The sequence below is a fragment of the Platichthys flesus genome, chromosome 6, assembly GCF_949316205.1.
Source record: "Platichthys flesus chromosome 6, fPlaFle2.1, whole genome shotgun sequence".
Lineage (NCBI taxonomy): Eukaryota > Metazoa > Chordata > Actinopteri > Pleuronectiformes > Pleuronectidae > Platichthys > Platichthys flesus.
Genome location: NC_084950.1, coordinates 15024814 through 15043177, shown reverse-complemented (window position 1 = coordinate 15043177; position 18364 = coordinate 15024814). Strand labels below are relative to the sequence as shown.

The 18364-nt window shown below is 39.8% G+C and overlaps 1 protein-coding gene across 1 annotated transcript; it reads right to left on the bottom strand.

Moving 5' to 3' along the window:
* Nucleotides 1-7206: 7206 nt before the first annotated feature.
* LOC133955155 (CD81 antigen-like) lies at nt 7207-18076 on the bottom strand. Its single transcript, XM_062389841.1, has 8 exons — nt 17684-18076; nt 15957-16071; nt 10120-10217; nt 9901-9975; nt 9622-9735; nt 9434-9532; nt 8158-8241; nt 7207-8043 (listed from the first exon to the last, which is right to left on the bottom strand). The coding sequence occupies exons 1-8, from the start codon at nt 17747-17749 to the stop codon at nt 7978-7980; spliced, it is 717 nt and encodes a 238-aa protein (XP_062245825.1). The 5' UTR covers nt 17750-18076; the 3' UTR covers nt 7207-7977.
* Nucleotides 18077-18364: the final 288 nt, after the last annotated feature.

The following is an 18364-nucleotide window of genomic DNA, read 5'->3' as shown; positions in this document are numbered from 1 at the left end:
GTAAAACATCATCGTATCAGGCCGTCATGAAGTACAAGGAGCGGGCGAGTGTGTGTGTGTCTGTGTGTGTATGTGGCTCCAGATAGCTCACCGTAGCTCCGCCCCCTGCCCCCCGAGCACTCGCTCAGGGAGACACAGTGAGATCAGAGCTCGTTCACGTGAAACAGCCTCTCAGTGACTCACTGCTTCTTAACTATGAAAACAGTGAAAACACAGATTCTCTGGTCTCAGCTGATCAGAGATCAGCGCCTCAGCTTCTCGATCAGAGCAGAAGCTGCAGTTGGTTTCTATCGAGCTTCAGTATCTGTGTTCGCCTCCAGTCTGACCTGCTCTCGCTTTTTGTTTTAATATTTCGCCAACTAAAATATATATTTTTAAGCTACTAGGCTGCAGCTATATGTTTTTATTTATTTCAAAATAGGGTGCTTCTTATTTCATACATTTTCCACAAATATGGGGAGGACTCAAATAGCCCTACACAGTTCTGTGTTTAATTTGTTTCAAAGTAGGCCAACACTTGCCTGTGTATTTTGTTTGTTTGTTATTTTGTTGCTTGTCTGTTTGAGAGGCCTGACTGCTATGTTCACAGCAAACTTGAAAAAAAGAAAATATTAAGCCATTGTTTAACTGCACTATAGGCTGAGTCCTTGTTTACCTGAAATGTGCACTTTATAATTTTATTTTGTACCGCCCTGTTTGGCAATGTTGTTTTTCAATAAAATAAAACATTTGCATAAAGCAAGCCAATCCACTTTCCATGTTGATAGAGCATTAAAACCCCCAAAAAATTATGGAGAAAAAATGAATGAAGGGACATTAAGAATAGATACAATTTTGCGATTAATCGCGATTAATTTTGAGTTTACTATGACATAATGCGATTAATCGCAATTAAATATTTTAATCGTTTGACAGCACTAGTTGTGTTGTATTGTTTTAAATTGTGTCGAGCTCTGCAATGCTATGTTATGTTATGTATTTTTATATTGTGCTGTTTTATGTTGTGTTGTATTGTTTTTTACTGTGTTATGCATAGTAAAAAACATGCTATGCTATGCTATGCTATGCTATGCTATGCTATGCTATGCTATGCTATGCTATGCTTTGCTGTAGCACGTTATGTAATGCATGACATGTTGCGTTAAGGCCAGGTAGTTTAATGTATGACAATATAATATTAAACTGATTATATGTTTTATAAAAATAATACTTTTGCATTTGATACGTTACCCATTTTCAAAGCAGGAGTATCTTTATATTGCAGTATTTGCACTTTGAAATGAGTAAAGGATCTGTGTATTCTTGTAACACATCTTTAAGATTATGTAAATTGTGATTTGAAAAGTTCAAAAAGAGAAAGAGAAACTCCACATTTCTTTTAAGTTGTACTGTGTTCTGATCACGATCACAGCTACATTTCTGTTCTGTTACAAAGAGTGGATTCTGTGGACTTGTTAAAATATATTAAAACATAATTCGATGGAGTGAATAAACAAAGTGAATAAACCAGGTTAAACAACAGATGATTGTTAAACAAAAACGACAGTCCTGACTAGCAGCCCCTAACCCCTAACCCTTAAATGGACAATGGGGGTAAATGTGATGGCGTTGAGGAATTAAGTCATAAAGCTCTAACTCATTAACATTACCACACTCCATGGTGTGTTAGCAATTTCAAGCATATATAGTTCTTAAGTCTGAATAAACAGTTGGATCATGAGGGTAACATTTTTTTTAGAAGATGATAAAAACAGACAATTGACTGCAACAAAATTATCATCAGGTTTGATCAACATCTCTGATTTATTGTAAAATGGCAGCTGGATGTGTTGCACAAGTGGATGATGTATCATATATGTTAACGCAGGTCCAAATATATATTTTAACTATACTTCAAGTTGGAATTTAAAGTACAATTTTCATTGAGATCAAATGCAATAACTTCGAACTTCCTCCATTTCCGCATTTTCTTGTAGAAACATCTACATTTACTCAAACATGTGCTGTATGTGAATTATTCACTTTGTGAAATTATTCTTAGTTTTATTAGTCTGTACGATTTAAGGTTCAGTTTGGATAATTTAGTGACATCTAATGTTGAATTTGCATGTTGCAGCTGAATACCCCTCCCCTCACCCTCCCCTTCTACACATGGAAGAGAAACCTGTGGCAGCCTTCAGTCGTCTAAAAACTCAAAAGGGTCTTAGTTTGTCCAGTTTAGGCTTCCATAAAAAAAAAAAAAAAAACTCTATAAAGAGGACCCACTCCCGATGTTAATATAAAGTGTTTAAATATAAATGGAACATTATGGGGTAAAGAAAACAACAATGCACAATTTAGATGAAACACACCCGTGAAAACATCACTTGGATTATTACGTGTGAAATCGCTGACAACTGATCAATTTCACCTACAGACTGGACCTTGAACTCATTACACATCTGTTGTATGTCTGTCTTTTTGTAAGTGTAATGATTACTGGCATCAAATCAAGTTGAGTCTTGCAACTGAGCCTCAGCCTGACTGCAGGACTCTTACAAGGTGTGGCTCACTCTCACTCTGTTACGTCAGAGACATACCTGTTTTATCTGCTTTGTTTTATTTCAGCCTAGCAACCGTGAGTCACCATGGCCACAGATACAAAGGTGATATTGAGCTTGGGAGTGACACATGCTACATGCGGTGCAGCTGTAGCATCTACCTGTCTGGAACTGATGTGAAGTATTTAAAAAATCACATCCGGTGCAGAATAAACATGTTAAATTAAACTGGTTTAGATAATTTTAAACAAATGTCTAGTGCATCATTTTGTTTTCTGGATTATTTTTCTTCCTTAGGATTTAAGTAGAAAATAACAAACAAACTGTTTTAAGGTTTTTCAATTAGCCAATAATTTCCCTATATTGAAAGACCGATATTTTCTTTCCACGTAGATGATTAAAGTCAATAGATTTACACAATGAACCAGATGTAGTGAAAGATCTATAGAAATACAAAAGCTGAATGTTTTACAATATGTACTATGTATATATAATCTTATAATTCTCATTTCTCTGTTTTTTAATTATCAACAATCTTTTCTATTTATTATATGTATCGCAATGCTTTGGAGATCTGCAGCAAAATGTTTTTGTACGTGCCATTACAAAATTCTATTCTCTTTTTTTCTATTCTATCCTTTTTCGTCAGAGAATATTTGTGCGTAGAAATAATCCCTCAGCTTTTACACATTTCAGTAAATGCATCTATACAATTAAATTAAAAAGTAATGTTCTCAGTGGGAATTATTTTCCCTCCATATCATAAACAGCAGTGGAATTAATTAAATCTTGTTTAAATGTCTTTAAAAAATAAGTTGACACTTACCATAACCATTGAGTTGATGGTGGATGCTCTTTCTCTCTCTGAAGTGTTGAACCAGCTCGTCAGGGCGTCTGATCTGCTGAGGTATTAGACGGCATTAGAGGTTATAGAGTCCTTCTATAGCCACCACCCTAATAATTATCATCGCATCTTTTTCAGTGTAGGTACACGTGGTGCCTCCCCGAAACAAAAGAGATGAGTCAAAGAGTGTCACATCGCTGGGTGTGTTACTGGAGAGGGGACAGTTTATTAACACTTCCCTACACGCCGTGTGATTTGATGATGTTGGTTCCGATTTTTTTCTTTTTAAGATGTTGCAACATTTCATTGTTGAATCAGTCAGCACAGCAGATTATCAGAGCAGGTGTTCTCACTGAGTTCTCAGACTGCTTTGGGAGAACAGGAACGGTTACTGACTCAGAGCAGTGTGTGTGTGTGTGTGTCAGAGAAAGTTGCGCATGAGAAAGTAACACCCATGTTCTGTCTGCCATCTGATGCGTCACACATTTCGTCTGTCTTTGGACCACACCACATGGCCAAAAACATGTAAAACATTATAAGAACATGAAACTGAATAGGAGTTAAACACTTCAAAGGGTTGTACTGTCGTTTGTGCTGATGCCTCAGCTGCTGATGTTGGTTTAGTATTCAGTCAACAGAGGAACATTAGTTATCTAACTAATTCATTTTTTAGCCAAAATGTCAAATGTATGTCAGTTGAAATTTTTCGCTTGTGACAACTTGCTGTTCTTTTTCAATGTTTTCAGATTCTGAACTAAACATCTTTTTGATATTTGAATATGTTACTTTGGGCTTAAAGAAACTGTGATGAGTAGCTTTAGTAATGGAGTATTTTACACTGTGGTATTAATCCTTCACTGCACGATTGGTTTGGATTTCAGATATCGGATCAGGAGTTCTCTTAAAAAAAAGACATTTAACACACCATAAACCAATAAACAGCAGGATGATAAAACAAATTCTATGATTTATAATAATAAAATGAATGTGTTAGGAAACAGTGATAATTATAAGGAGTTAAGAATAAGAGAAATGTGATTCCTGCTCTCTGACATTCTTAACCTGCCACTTTCTTCACGTTTACTTTCCTTCTTTATTACCTGGGATCTGCCAGCCCCTCTGCTCATGCTCTGTAAACAATTATTAAAGTGGTAATCCATAACCTGGGCCTGCATATTTCACCAAAGTGACAAATAACACAGAAATGAAAAATGTAATCGTTTTGGATCCAAACTTATATTTGGACAAAAATTGCTATTAAGTATCAACCTGACAAAACCAGGCCATGTATGTATTTAGGTTTTAAACCTGGCCGGGAGTCACCAGCTCATCACAGAACATGTGGGTGAAGAGCTCGCTGCAGAACTCATGACGAGTTGGAGACAAGATTTAAAAAAGTGTGACTAATGCCTAGATATACAGGGGTGCATCAATCTAAGCAGGTAGATGTGAAGGTGTGAAGCTGGAGACTGAATCTGGATCTGAGGATTTATGTGTTTGCCGAACTTCAGCGCTGAATCTAACTCGACTCCAATATTCCCAGCCCATGTGTGACCGATGGTTGTTGATTACACTCATGTCAGTGTGGGACATGTTATGGGTATTAATAGGCTGCTATTACAGTCGGCACTCGTGTGGGAAGACGGCGCACCAGATCTTCCCTTCAGCCTCATGAGTGTTGATGTTGAAACCTGATGTCAGCTGATTAAACCCGGTGGTTCCAGTTCATCACAGAGGGGTCGGACGGGGGTGAGGTCACGATTCTGAGCAGCGAACAGATGAGAAAACCTTTCACATTAACACAGAACAGGGGCTTATTTATTGTGTGTGCATGACTCAACGGTAACACTTCCCTTAACTGGAGATTCGAGGAAAGCCTGAATCCTGCCTGAAAGCCGGAAAGCCTGAACATTCCTTATTTTAACATGTGAATACATTGAGGAGGGGACCTCATTTACACGACAGCCAGATAAGCACAAAACATTCCAAGACCCCCCAAAAAAAATCAATAAAAAACTGCCAAATAGCAGAAACAAGCAGCATAGTTACAACATCAATTTTAATTTGAAGCAGATTAAAACAATAACAACTACAGATTAAATAAGGTGAGGTTAAATACCTATATTGCCCTGAGGATATAAACATGTTGAGCTTAAGATTGCTCTGTATGTTGTTCCAGGCTGTAGGCGCATGATGAGAAAAACTGGATTCAGTCATGCAGTCATTTGAGTGTGTTCAATGGGAGCTCACTTTAACAGACAACAGTGATACAACACCTTTCGACTGGTACCTTTTAAACCAACAAATCTTTACTCCTGAGATGGTTTCGGGGGCTTAAAAAAAATTGCTCCACCACTTATACAGGCAAGCACCACTATAAAAACTAAAAACTATAAAAACTATAATGCTGTTTATTTACCTACTGTGATGTAAAACATCTCCTTTCTTTAGCAATTTTTGCCAATTACGTTTGGTAATCTGCATCAATATTAAAAATAACTTTAGAAAATCTTTGGACATGAATGGGATGCAGAGTGGGAGCGCCACATCAGCACTTTCTCTGCGTGTCTCTACATGATGTATAAACCTAATTAATGAACCACTACTTGTTTGCCCTCACAGGGTTCCACCACAGGAAGTAAACTCTACTCGAAACTCTGATTCACATCTGCACTCAATTATTAAAAAGGCTACACCGAACTAAAACTAATCCCACAGCCCTCTGAATGTCAATCTCACGTAAAAGGTTGTATTGATCAGTTTTTTAAAACTCTTTAGAAAGGTGTTGATTGAGTTGCATGGCTTTTTTGTAGGCTCCTGAGTTTCACTGCATTAGACTGAGAGGGGTTTTCTGTTTCGAGTCCATAATGGAAGACAATGAGATCACCATGTAAAAGGGAAAAGGCCTCATACGTCTAAGTGTGTGTTTGTGTGTGTGTGTGTGTGTGTGTGTGTGTGTGTGTGTGTTTGTGTGTGCGCGCGTTGTCTGGCATTTGGTTTTTGTTGTGTCACACTATCACTGTCCTGGAGTTTGATTTAACACATCTATGTTTCCTGAACATCTGTCCAGTAGACAGGGATCATAAAACATGTCGGCGAATGTGTCTGAGCTTGTGGGCACCGTGAGCGAAACCTGCACCCTGACGTCGTTTAAGAGGAGACGATGTGTCCTGTGATGAGGAGACGAACTTCAGGGCGGTTCAAACACGTGTGTGCCGGGTGTGTCTGCTGCCACTGTGCCAGAAATACAAGTCAGTTCAGTTTTTAATGTGTTCAGCTGAGCTTTCGAATAGAGGGCGCTGATTGGGCAAGAGAGGCGCTGATGTCACACTGCCCCCCTGTGGGGACAGGAGCTACATATTTGCAGCTTTTATTCTTATTCTTATGTTTAAAATAAGTGAAGCTGAAGGAGGTTGACAAAACACATGGCACTAATTCTTTACTGCACAGATGAAGTAGCTCAAATGGATACTTCACCCAGATAGGAAAATTCACCCATTATATACTCACTACTATGCTGATTGTGGGGCGGATGACATATGAGTCCACAAAACACTTCACCCACCCCACCCATTAAACCTCCAACTAAACAAATCTTTTGACAGGGAAGGTAATTATAAAAGAATGATATAAATTGAGTTTTAGTGAGTTAAAGGTGAACACGACAGCCTCAGTAAACTTTTTTTTCCCTATATTAATCAAAATAATGCAGCTTGGTGACACTATATATTTTCAGAAGGGCCCGTCCCCCAGTTTGAGAAGCACTGAGCTGATGAGAGATGAAATAATTGTCTTTTTAACAAATAAGAAAAAAACTATGTATTGATACTCGAAACCGTTTTATTTTCCAGACTTATCTCTGTTATATTTTCACAAAATACTGTAGTTTTGCCTCTTCAGGCCTCTAGAAAGAACCAACTGAAAAGTCAGAACTCCTCTTTAAACTACTCAAAACTTATAAACATGATACTTATGATAAGAAATGATTTAATCTGAATGGATCAGGAGAGAAAAGGGTGAAAATCAATAGTACAAAGGAGGTGACATCATTTCTTAGCATTACTAAAACAGGATAAGTAACTTGTTTTGTGCTAAAAAGACAAAACACACATAGCAGAGACATAAAGCTGACTAAAGGACATACAGGCGAGAGTAAGACAGAAGCCTAGTCCATGAAATCCTGCTTAATCATATTGTTACACTAACACTGCAGCCACAAACAATCAGGGAATACATGGACTCTCCTAAGTGTTATTAACATATACAAAGTTTATGTATATATATACAATTTATACATCCAACAGCAATAAGTTTAATGACTTGAGAGAAACCTTTGACAAAAAATACTGTAAATAATAATAATAATAAAAGATTCATATGAAGTGTTGTATGATAAATAATAAAGAACATCCGACACACAGAAGCTAAAATAACAGCAATGATAGATGAGCAGTATCAAAATCAATTCATTGTTTCTAATCTAAAATAAAAAGAGGAGATATCCGTCTAGTGTTATAATCAAAAGGGGAAAAGGAGCTGATGCATAATCAAAATAATCCCATTATACAATGCGGCTGCCTGTTGGCTGGAGTCCTAATACGCTCCAGGGCTGTTGCGGATCCCACAGCAGAGCACCATGGTGAAGATCATCTCAAAGATCTAAACAGGAAGAACGACAGAACAGTTTAATTCAATATGTCTCGAATCCAGCACGTGTGTAAAACTGCAGAGAGCCGCTGCTGTGGGAAAGAGACGTCTTTAATCTACACTCACCATGATGACAGCCACCACCAGCGCGGCCAGACCAATCAGGTGTAGCTTCTCGGAGAACAGCTCGATCAGTTTTGTGTGACAGCTCTGCGAGGAGACAGAAGAGAAGATGTTGTGAGAGGCTGAATCTCAGCTGTTCTTGTCTCACACCTCTGGTTTATTAATGATGATATACGTTATTGCATCATTATATCGCTATGTCTTGTTGAAGTAGTTTGGGTCGTGATGGTACTAAACACATGAGTATGTGATTTGAAACCAGCAGCCAAGGGTAATAAAACCTTACAGACATTGTTGTGTTATTTTTTATGCCTCAACAAAAGCCAGTGGCAGGAGGGATTTTGTTTTCTGGCTGTTTGTCCGTCCCATCACAAGAACGATATGAGGACATTTCTTCAGATATGGTACTAACATTCAGTCAGACACAAGGATGAACTGGTTAGATTTTCAAGGTCACAGTGACCTAACACATCATGTCTTTGGTCTGTTGAAAACAATATCTTACAATGTCTTTCAGGAATTTTTAGAATTTTCAGTTTTAAGTGATTTTTAAAAGGATTGAGCAATTAATTAAATTATTGGACAGAAATGTAATTTCTAGGGAATTAATAATAACAAAAAATTAGCATGCATTAGCATATTGATGTAAAACAATTATATATCGTAAGATATTCATAGCCTACACATCATCTTATAATGAACATTTTTCTATAAAATCCCCTTTCTTAAGATTAAGATTAAGATTCATTTTATTTATACCAAACACATGCACAGACATGCACAACACACTCATGCAATGGTAGGTACATTTATCCTCTGCATTTAACCCATCTGGTGCAGGACACACAGAGCAGTGAGCAGCCATGTACCGCGCCCGGGGAGCAGATGTTGGGGGAGTAAGGTGCCTTGCTCAGGGGCACTAGTAGCAGCGCTGTTGAATTAGTTTCACATCCAGATGGGTTTGTTAAATATTACTGTTTGAAGTGAGTGTGTTTAATCACTGCAACTACTTACTACTACTTAAAAGGATAAGACTGATGCTAATTAAAATTTTGTAAAATCTGTCATTTAGGTGTCCATTTTTCTAAAGAAGCAAAGTATCAGCTCCTGAAATTAGTTATATAGCAGAAGTTTTATACAATAAATCAACCAGTGTATTCAAGAAACAGTTGTTGCTGCACTTCTTCAGGTCCGCGGAAAGAATCTCACTAAGTTTGAAGACAATTCAGACAAGCGATTGTTTTTGATTTGTGGCTTTATTAGTAGAATTAATGTTTACCTGAGATTTGATAAAATCCTCTGGAGTCTTCCTTGGACACATGGTGCTGGACACTTGTTTGAAGAGCGCCGTGTCATCACCTTTACCACAGCAGTCGAGCTGAAGAGGAAAGAAGAAGAGGTCACTCACCCAATAAAGAAGTTCACTCAGGCATATTATCGCTTATAAGGTTTTCCATTGTGGCGTACCGTATTGTGGAAAACATCCAGGACCTTGATGGCAGCGTCTTTACTGGGAGACCCGGTGACGTCCACGGCCTTAATGTATGCAGCGTCGTAGAAGTTGATCAGCTCTTTGGAGATCTGTGGACGGCAGGGAGTCAGAGACACAAATACAAACAGACAGGGTAGGTGCACTGGAGCAGAGGAGGAAAATCAATACAAGGAGCAAACTACAGGCAGGGCTGCTGCTGCTGTTTGTGTGTGTGTGTGTGTGTGAGTGTCAGTGCGTTTGCTTGCATCACTTACCGTGTCCCTGTTCATGAATCCCCACATTGCTGCAGCCACTTCACAGGCGAACAGGATGACCAAGAAGAAGAAGAACTTAAGAGAGAGGAGAAATAAGTGTTTGAATCTGAGCCTCTGTCACAGATTAAAAAAACATGTCATTCTTATTCAAGAAAAGAGCTCCTACTGGATAAAGTTCAAAGGTGAGAGCGTTAAAGTCAAAAGAGATGTGACACTCACTGTTCCCAGCAGACACTGAGACTCCTGAATGGCGCCGTAACATCCCAGGAAGCCAACGAGCATCATCACAGCTCCCACCGCGATCAGTATGTACACGCCTGTAAACACAGAGTCAACACAAAAGTGAACGATCAAGTTTTCAAGAGGATGCGGTCTACCCTGTGCACCACTAGAGAGCAGCAGTGTCAGAGCGGCCCGCTGCACATTCATCAATCCACACATTGTTTAGAAAAGAGCCTTGATGTTTCTCCAGCCTTCCCTGACCGATGACACAACATTATTGACATCCTGAACTGAGCCCTGATCATGTGTGAGAGAGAGAGAGAGAGAGAGAGAGAGAGAGAGAGAGAGAGAGAGAGAGAGAGAGAGAGAGAGGTGGGGCAGAGCCCGGGCAGCTGCCAGTCCAGGAAATGCCTTCCAGACACTCCCAACCCCCCACAAACCCCCCTCTGCACTGACCTCTGACCCAGAGCATTATACTTCCCCAGGAAAGAGAGGGTAACCATGTGAATACACACTCACACACACACACACACACACTGTTTTGTGTCATATGAAGAAAAGACAAGACTTGTTTATATTGAAAGAGAGGGTAACCACGTGAATACACACTCACACACACACACACACTGTTTTGTGTCATATGAAGAAAAGACAAGACTTGTTTATAATGAAAAAGCTCAAGTTATATATATATATATATATATATAGCCTATATAACATATATATATATATATATATATAAACTTGAGAAAAGCAATTTTGGGCCGGTATCCATGGTGCTGACAGAATACACAGTTTCACATGAGTTTCGGTGGGAGTGAGCAACAGGCTCCTGATGAGCAGTGAAGCTCCACGCACAGAAGGAGACTGGATTAGGGTTATATTCATCTCAAAAGAAAAGCACTGAGCACAGTAGAAATCTAAAAAGTTATATAGGCTACATGTCTGTTGCACGAGTTGTATGGTGAGTTTAGTTTAGAAGACAAAGTTGAAGCTATTGTAACATGCCACCGATCTGCTGCAGCCTCTTCTATCTGAATGAGTTTAATGGCCTTATTAAAACATTAAACTGTTAAAGCTGAGACAACATAGTTTGAGTTTTCTTTTTTTCGTATATGAGGAAGAAATTATAAGGTTCTTAAAAACAAATCTGCAAGGCCTGCATTGAAACATTTACTCATGTTAAAGCATAAATACATAATCATTACCAGAAGAAATGTGGTATTAAAGTAGAAGTACTCATGATTGTATCTTATTGTATCTAGACTATTATATTATTAAGTTACTGATAAGTGATCATAATATAGTAAAAATAACTCTTAACTGTAGTTAAGTACAGCAACTGCATGTGTACATTTACTGTCTAGCACTAAATAGAAACTTTGAAAAAACTTTGAAACCTATAGAAGCTGTGAGAAACTTGTTTCTTCCATACTTTTATCTTCTTACTTTGACTATTTTAGAAATCTCCATAATGGCAGTCAAGATAACATCACAATTACATACACTGGCAGAGGAAATGAAGGAACACACAACAGGAAATAATAAGCAGGTCCCCTCTAGTTTAGTCTATTTATATACACATTCACATGTACAATGCGTATTTGAGTCGGGTGTTGTTTCCAGGTCTAAAGCTGAAAACTGAAACTCATCAGAGTGATGACTTGAGATATTAGAAGTTTGGGGCTCAGCTTTTAAAGAATCATTTAATCAAAAAAAATATCCATAAACTGCAGGCTGTTTGAGATGAATCTCTTCACATAAGTCAATCCCTCAAACAGTCCTGCTCTCTCTGAAGAATTATTTATACTTTGACGCTACATTTGAAAGGGAAATATACTTTCTTAGTGCACTAGAATTATCTAACAGCTGTGTAGACATTTCCCTCTCAACCTCTCACATGGTTTCTTTCAAATGACTTTTTCGTGCCCAAAGAGGTAAAATTTGCTTTTGCACCTCAGATGTTTCTTATGATCATTTGCAGGGGTGGTACTTATGCATAAATAAAGTATTTGAATACTTTGAACCGCTGCTGCCAGTCTGTTTCTGGGTTTTTCTATTCTTACACACAGGCAAACACAAGCCTCTAATCTGGGCTGACAGCGCGGCCTGGGACGGACAGATACTGGGAAACCTTGCTGCTGTAGCGGCTGCAGGTCTCTAAAACCTCACACCCTGAATCAAACGTCACGCACAACTCTTCCTAATACTTACATCTACACCCTCTTTTCTCTATCTCTGTTTCTACTCAACTCCCTCCTCCTCTACTCCCCCCCAGCTCCGTCTCTCTCTTTTCTTTTAGCCCTTTTTGTTGTAGTGAGAAACGGCTACCAGTGCCAGTAGCCCGGCAATGCAGCAAGGCAGGCATTACTTCCACTGCCTTCCATTACTATGACAACACCCTTTAAGCTTTGAAGGCTATTGAGACTTTCAGGGTGTCAGGCAATTGTATACCACCGGGGAAGTTCATTTATTTCTTGTCTGGCTGTGTAATCTCCAGAGGGGCAAAAAGAGGGAGGTGAAGAGCAGTTAAAAGCCCCACTTGGACGTCTTGCTCTCCTCATCCATTATTAATAAACACGCCTCAAACAGGCAGGAGCTGGGAAGCCATGTCCACACAGCCAGAGCCTGACACCAATAAACTCAGATGGACCTGTATGTCAGTCAGGATAAAGGATCATAAAATAACTCAATAGCAGTTTTACACAATTGTTTGATATGATGGTGAAATACACTTTTTTTCAATCTTACCAAATGTTAGACGAGAGGGTTGATACCACTTTCATTTCTGGACACTTAAAACGTCCACTGACAGTAATTGGACAGAACTGTGTTTGACGCATTTAATGACACAAGTGCTGATATAATGAGGGGCCATCTTGGACTTCGAAGTCGGGGGTTGGTGAAGTTCCTCCCACCTTCCGAATTCTGACTAGAGGGGGAGTTCCAGCTGCATTCTGTGCTCTGAGGTTTAATGGAACGCGGCATAAGCTAACCTAACCAGCAGCTCCCATATTAATACTACTTTGGTAAATAATAAGCTGGATTCTGCTCAGCTCAGCAATAAGTAGAGCAGCAGACAAAATATATTATTTCGTGAGCGTTAAGGTGATCCTGGGCAGGTTTTATAAACTTTGTACAGAGGCAGGACAGCATTTACCTGGGTTACAGTCTTAAAGGTTGAGTATGAAAGATTTAGGCTAACCCTGAATATTAAACAATCCTAGACATGTTTTCACTCATGTATAATCCTCTAAATTGTACGAATTGTTGTTGTCTTTACCCTACAACTAGCCCTTTATATTAAGATACTTTATATTTATATCAGAAGCTGGTCCTCTCTATCGAGGACGCCATGTTTTTAACAGTAGTCCAAACTGAACATAATTGAGTCTGAGGTGAGGGGTATTCAGCTGCAATATCCAACTTCACCACTAGATGTCACTAAATTCTACACACTGAACCCTGCTGTTGAGCTAAGCTAATCTAAACTAAGCTAACCCTCTCTGTTGGTGTTATCATATAGTGGCAGGAGAGACATCTCTATTATTTACACATATTCGTTAAGAAATAATTAGAGTGGCTGGAGCCCCAATGTAAGATTTTGGTTTGAACTTCAGTATAAAGCTTTAATACTAAATATTACAGCAAATTGACCTTTAAGAGATGTTTGTTTGTTGCCATTTTGTTAGAACTGTCCAGTTCAGACAAAGTAGTGAAAGTCAGAGCAGGTTTCAGCTGGGATGCTTCAGATAACGATTTTCCAGTTGTGTGCAGTGATGTAAGCATATACGATTTCATATCAACATGGATTTTGCCTGCGTTCCCACAGTGTAAGCTTTTTTTTCAACAATGAAACAGTGCAAAAAAAGCTCCAGTATTCAGGCAGGGACTTTTGCATTAATCAAACAGTGTGAAGCAGCAGCAGTCTACTTGTGTAACGAATTCTGTCACACTTACTGTATGTCCTACATAGAGCATGCAGCACTTAACAAACCAGACTGCCGACAACTGCCGACAACTGACACTGGTGATGATTTCAGGCCCTGGGTAAGAGGCAGGAGACTGCATATATCCAGCCCTACATAAATACCACTTTGGTCAGCCAGCATGCTAAAAACATCCACGCTAAACTCTAATTTGAGGGGTAATGTGCACATGTAAAAGGTTATTTGCATTATGCAAGGGCGTATGTTCAAGGGAGGGTAGAAAAAAAAGACACATTCCCCTTGATCTTGCCTGGGTGGGCCTATCCGCCCTGCCTTTAAAATCACAAGTGAGCCTTTCCTCTATAAAAAGCACGAGCCTGCCATCGCTCTGTATACTTACAGAGGAGTAAGTATGGGAGAGGATCGGGAGCCCAGATCTAAATTAATGGGCTCACTGGAGTTCACCACCACAACACACCGAGATGATGGACCTTTGAAAAGTTTCAAACATATCATGTTTTGTAGGTTTTTGTGCCAATCTCTGGACGTCTGAGGGCAGAAACATGATTTATGACCCAAGTTCGTGCAGTGAACACGACCTTAGCTACATACTCCCCATTCTGGGATTCAGTTTAAGCTTCAAGACTTTGGTAGATGTACAGAACATGCAGTGCTGTATTCACACAAAACCAAAGATTCCTGAGGATGGAATGCTTTTAAGCGACATAAGGCACATGGTGGCTTTACTTTTACTCACAGCCCATTAGTTTGCTCGGGGCCCACAACATCTGCCTGCAGCATCTGTTCTCTCCCTCTTGAAAACGCCTCAGGGCTGAAGGCTGGGACTAAAGTTCATCAACGTATTGATATGATTTAGAGATCATCAGCTGTGTGTTGCAGAATGACAGCTGAGGTGCAGACGCTGGCTGTGCTGCTCTTAAGTCGTGCTGCGGATCTACGTACGTCCTGTTTCCTGCTCTTTTCGGAGAGGTCACACCGCTCCTACTATTTCTGGACGCTGAGTGTGAAAGACAGATATTTCTGTGGGTTAGTTCACTTCCAGCGATGTGATAACTGTGAGTTTCCTGTCATGTGTGTAACAGAGTGTAATCTTTGAGAAGTTACCAGAAGAAATGAAGTGTATGTTTAGAAGTGGGCAACTTAACAAGATCATGTATATACAGCCAAAATAAATAGTTTTAGTGATGGTTCTCTTTCAGACTTTAACGCTATTTAACTTTGTTGCTTACGCAAAGGAAGTTATGTTTCCACCCCTTTGTTTGTTGGGCTGAATGTTTGCTTGTTTGTAAGCAAGATTAAGGAAAAAACTAGAGGAGGCAATTCAATGACATTTGGTGGCAGGATGTCTTATGAGTCAGGGAAGAAGCCTTTAAAGTTTGGTGTAGATCAAGGTCAGGGGGCAGGGCCAGGAATTTGTCTCATCACTTTCTTTAACATTGGAAGTTCTTTCAAATATTTTTTACTGACACTTGAGAGCGCATACCTCCGTCGAGGAGGTATGCGCTCTCAAGTGTCATTGTAGTTGAGACTGTGACAATGAGGAGGTGATTCACTTTCATGGCATGCGTCCAATGTTTATTGTATTGTTGTAGTTGATGGTATTGTAAGTTAGAGCACTCAGTGGACATGTAGCCTGCTGTATGAAACGGGCTATTAATAGCATTCCCATCCATTCATGTGATGATTAAAATATTCCCCCAATTCTTTTTTAGATCAATTTAACATTTTTAGATATCTAAATTTGATCACAGAGAGCATATGAACCACATAAAAGCTTATAATCTCTAAATCCCGACTCAGGCATTATTTGCATTAGCTGTTGTATGAGGAAAGAATCAGTTTTAGTGCGATTGGGAAGCTGTAATGTTAAAGGTGTATACTCACTGATATAGAAAGTGCCCGGTGCCTGGTGGCCCTCAAACTGCAGTATGAGGAGGTTGCTGGTTTGACTGTCATGGCGCAGCCACAGGGCCACTCCTAAGATCACACCTCCGGCCAGCTGTGCAAAGAGAAAAAGGTTTTATTTATTCTCTCTCATTGGTTTTTACTTTGGTTAAACCTTTAGGAGGGTCAAAGCTTTTTTTAAATGTTTGATAGTCAAGAGAGATGTTGTCATGAATATTAAAACAAATCTGTAGTCATCCATTTTTAAGATTTTTTTGACAACCCATCACAGAGTCGTCAGAGGATGGTGACATCTCAGACAATGACTCGACTCTGCAAAGATCTTATCAGTGTCCAAACCTTCCTGCTAATATTTCTTGACCTGTGTCATCAGCTCTGCTGCGAGGCAGCGAACTGTCCGCTGCCATGAGAGGATATCCTGACACCTGAGTGACCTACGGCACGGTGTCCTCGCAGCATTGTTTCAAGCCAACTCAACAACTTTGTTTATCAGCTTTATCTCCCTTGATCTCTTCTGTGTTCTATATTAATAACACATTAATATCATAATGAAAGTGATAGATCATAAATACTGAAGAATCCCCCCCGCAGCAGTATTTTGCTCCACATAAGGAATCCCTATCTCTTTAGACCAATGTTTAAATCGAGATATTTGCACATTTATGACTGAACCCCATTGTTCTCCAAGAAACAGGAAACAGGATTCTCCACATGAAAACTAGCAAAAAAGAGGAAGAGAGGGCTCAGAGTTTTCACAACGGCACAGCAGCAAAGCAGCACAACCAACAGAGGAAACACTCCATCAAGTGCAGAGGGCGCAGGATATGGTGACTCTGTGCTTACTTTAACAAAAGAGCGATGGCTGTTCTGTACAGACAGACCAGCCGACAATTCACAAACAAGTGAACTCGTTCCTCATTGTGTGCAAGGCCATGACACAAAATAGAAAACAGATCTGCAGGAAGTGTGATGTGATGTAATAAAGCATTAAAAGTCAGACAGCTGCATGAGGCGAGAGTGGCAAGTCCCTTATTAATGAAATAACCTTCCAGAAAAACAAAATGCACTGGAGGAGAGTTTTCTTGGGGAAATGGACAAAAAATGATGACTGAAACTGCACCATCACCATCACCGCACTGCAGCCTGGTGCTACAGTGCGGTGACCAGGTAGGAACAAAGGAAATCCCAGAGGAAAATTTCTCCCCCCTCCCCCAGATGTTCAATCGCTCCCTTTATGTGTTTTTAATTTGGGGGGACCCAGACTCCCCTGAAACAGCAAGAAACCCCCCCAGAGCTCAGCTACATTTTCAGAGTTCTCTCCAAATCCAGCTGCAGGGCTCAGACTTTTCTGTTTATCATTAGTTAGCTGATTAAGTGAAATGATCTGAAGCTGAGGCTGCTGCCTTCTCTTGTGCTCGGCCATGCATTTAAAAAATACTGTTGATTTAAGAGCAGATCTAAATCGGGCCTGGACAAGGGGTTAGTGTGACGTGTCCCCTGCACTGATGATGCCCTCCTCTCTGACACAGAACAGCATCTCCTCCAGGATTGATCATCAGTGAATCTAAAGTCCTGAGCTACACAGATGTGGACATGGAAAGATGTTAGGCAAGTGAAAGAGGGAAAGTTTGAGGAAAACAGAGGTAACGACAAAAGGATGAAAACAAATCAAAAGCCTCTTAAAATGTAAAATGTCTTCAACTCACCCAGAAAATAAAATTAAAGAAGAATAACATATATTTAATGCATTTCGTGCAGCCCGCCACAGCCATGATGCCAGTGTGTTTATCAGCTCCTTCTTGTTATGGACAAAAAAACAAACACTGTGTGAGCCCAGTCCACGGTCCGGTAACAGGCACGTCTCTGCCACAGGACTCAGGTTTATTCAGGCTTCAACGCTGGAAACTCCTCCTTTATAATCCAGAGTGAAAACCGAGACGAGGAACTACCCACCACAGAGGAGAGGAGACGACAGGAGGGGAGAGAGGGAGACGACAGGAGGGGAGAGAGGGAGACGACAGGAGGGGAGAGAGGGAGACGACAAGATCTGCATCAGAAAGAGGGGAGGGAAGACAGAAAGAAAGACAGAAAGACAGAAAGAAGGAAGGAAAAAAGAAAGAAAGAAAGAATATAAAAACAATTTAAAACCTATTCAAACTGAACATTTGCATCACTATGTTAAAACCTCATGGTGAATGTCATTTTTTACTCTACTTGTATTGTTTTTTGAAATGTCAGGATGATTAACAAACTTGATCAAACACATTAGAGGACCCACAAGTTGTTTTGTGTTTATTTTACAGTGAACAAGGGCGCCCTCTGCTGCCATGTTAAACCAAGGCAGGGGACCTATTGGCTAATTGTTACAAAGCTCAAGTGCAGCACAT

What these genes read in the sequence shown, in the direction of transcription:
- LOC133955155 (XM_062389841.1), bottom strand. Translation starts at nt 17,749, where the DNA reads ATGGCTGTGGCGGGCTGCACGAAATGCATTAAATATATGTTATTCTTC. An exon ending in TGGATGTTTTCCACAATACG is followed by an intron (nt 9,533 to 9,621) that starts GTACGCCACAAT and finishes TTTCCTCTTCAG; the next exon opens with CTCGACTGCTGTGGTAAAGG. An exon ending in TGGTGGTGGCTGTCATCATG is followed by an intron (nt 8,044 to 8,157) that starts GTGAGTGTAGAT and finishes CTTCCTGTTTAG; the next exon opens with ATCTTTGAGATGATCTTCAC.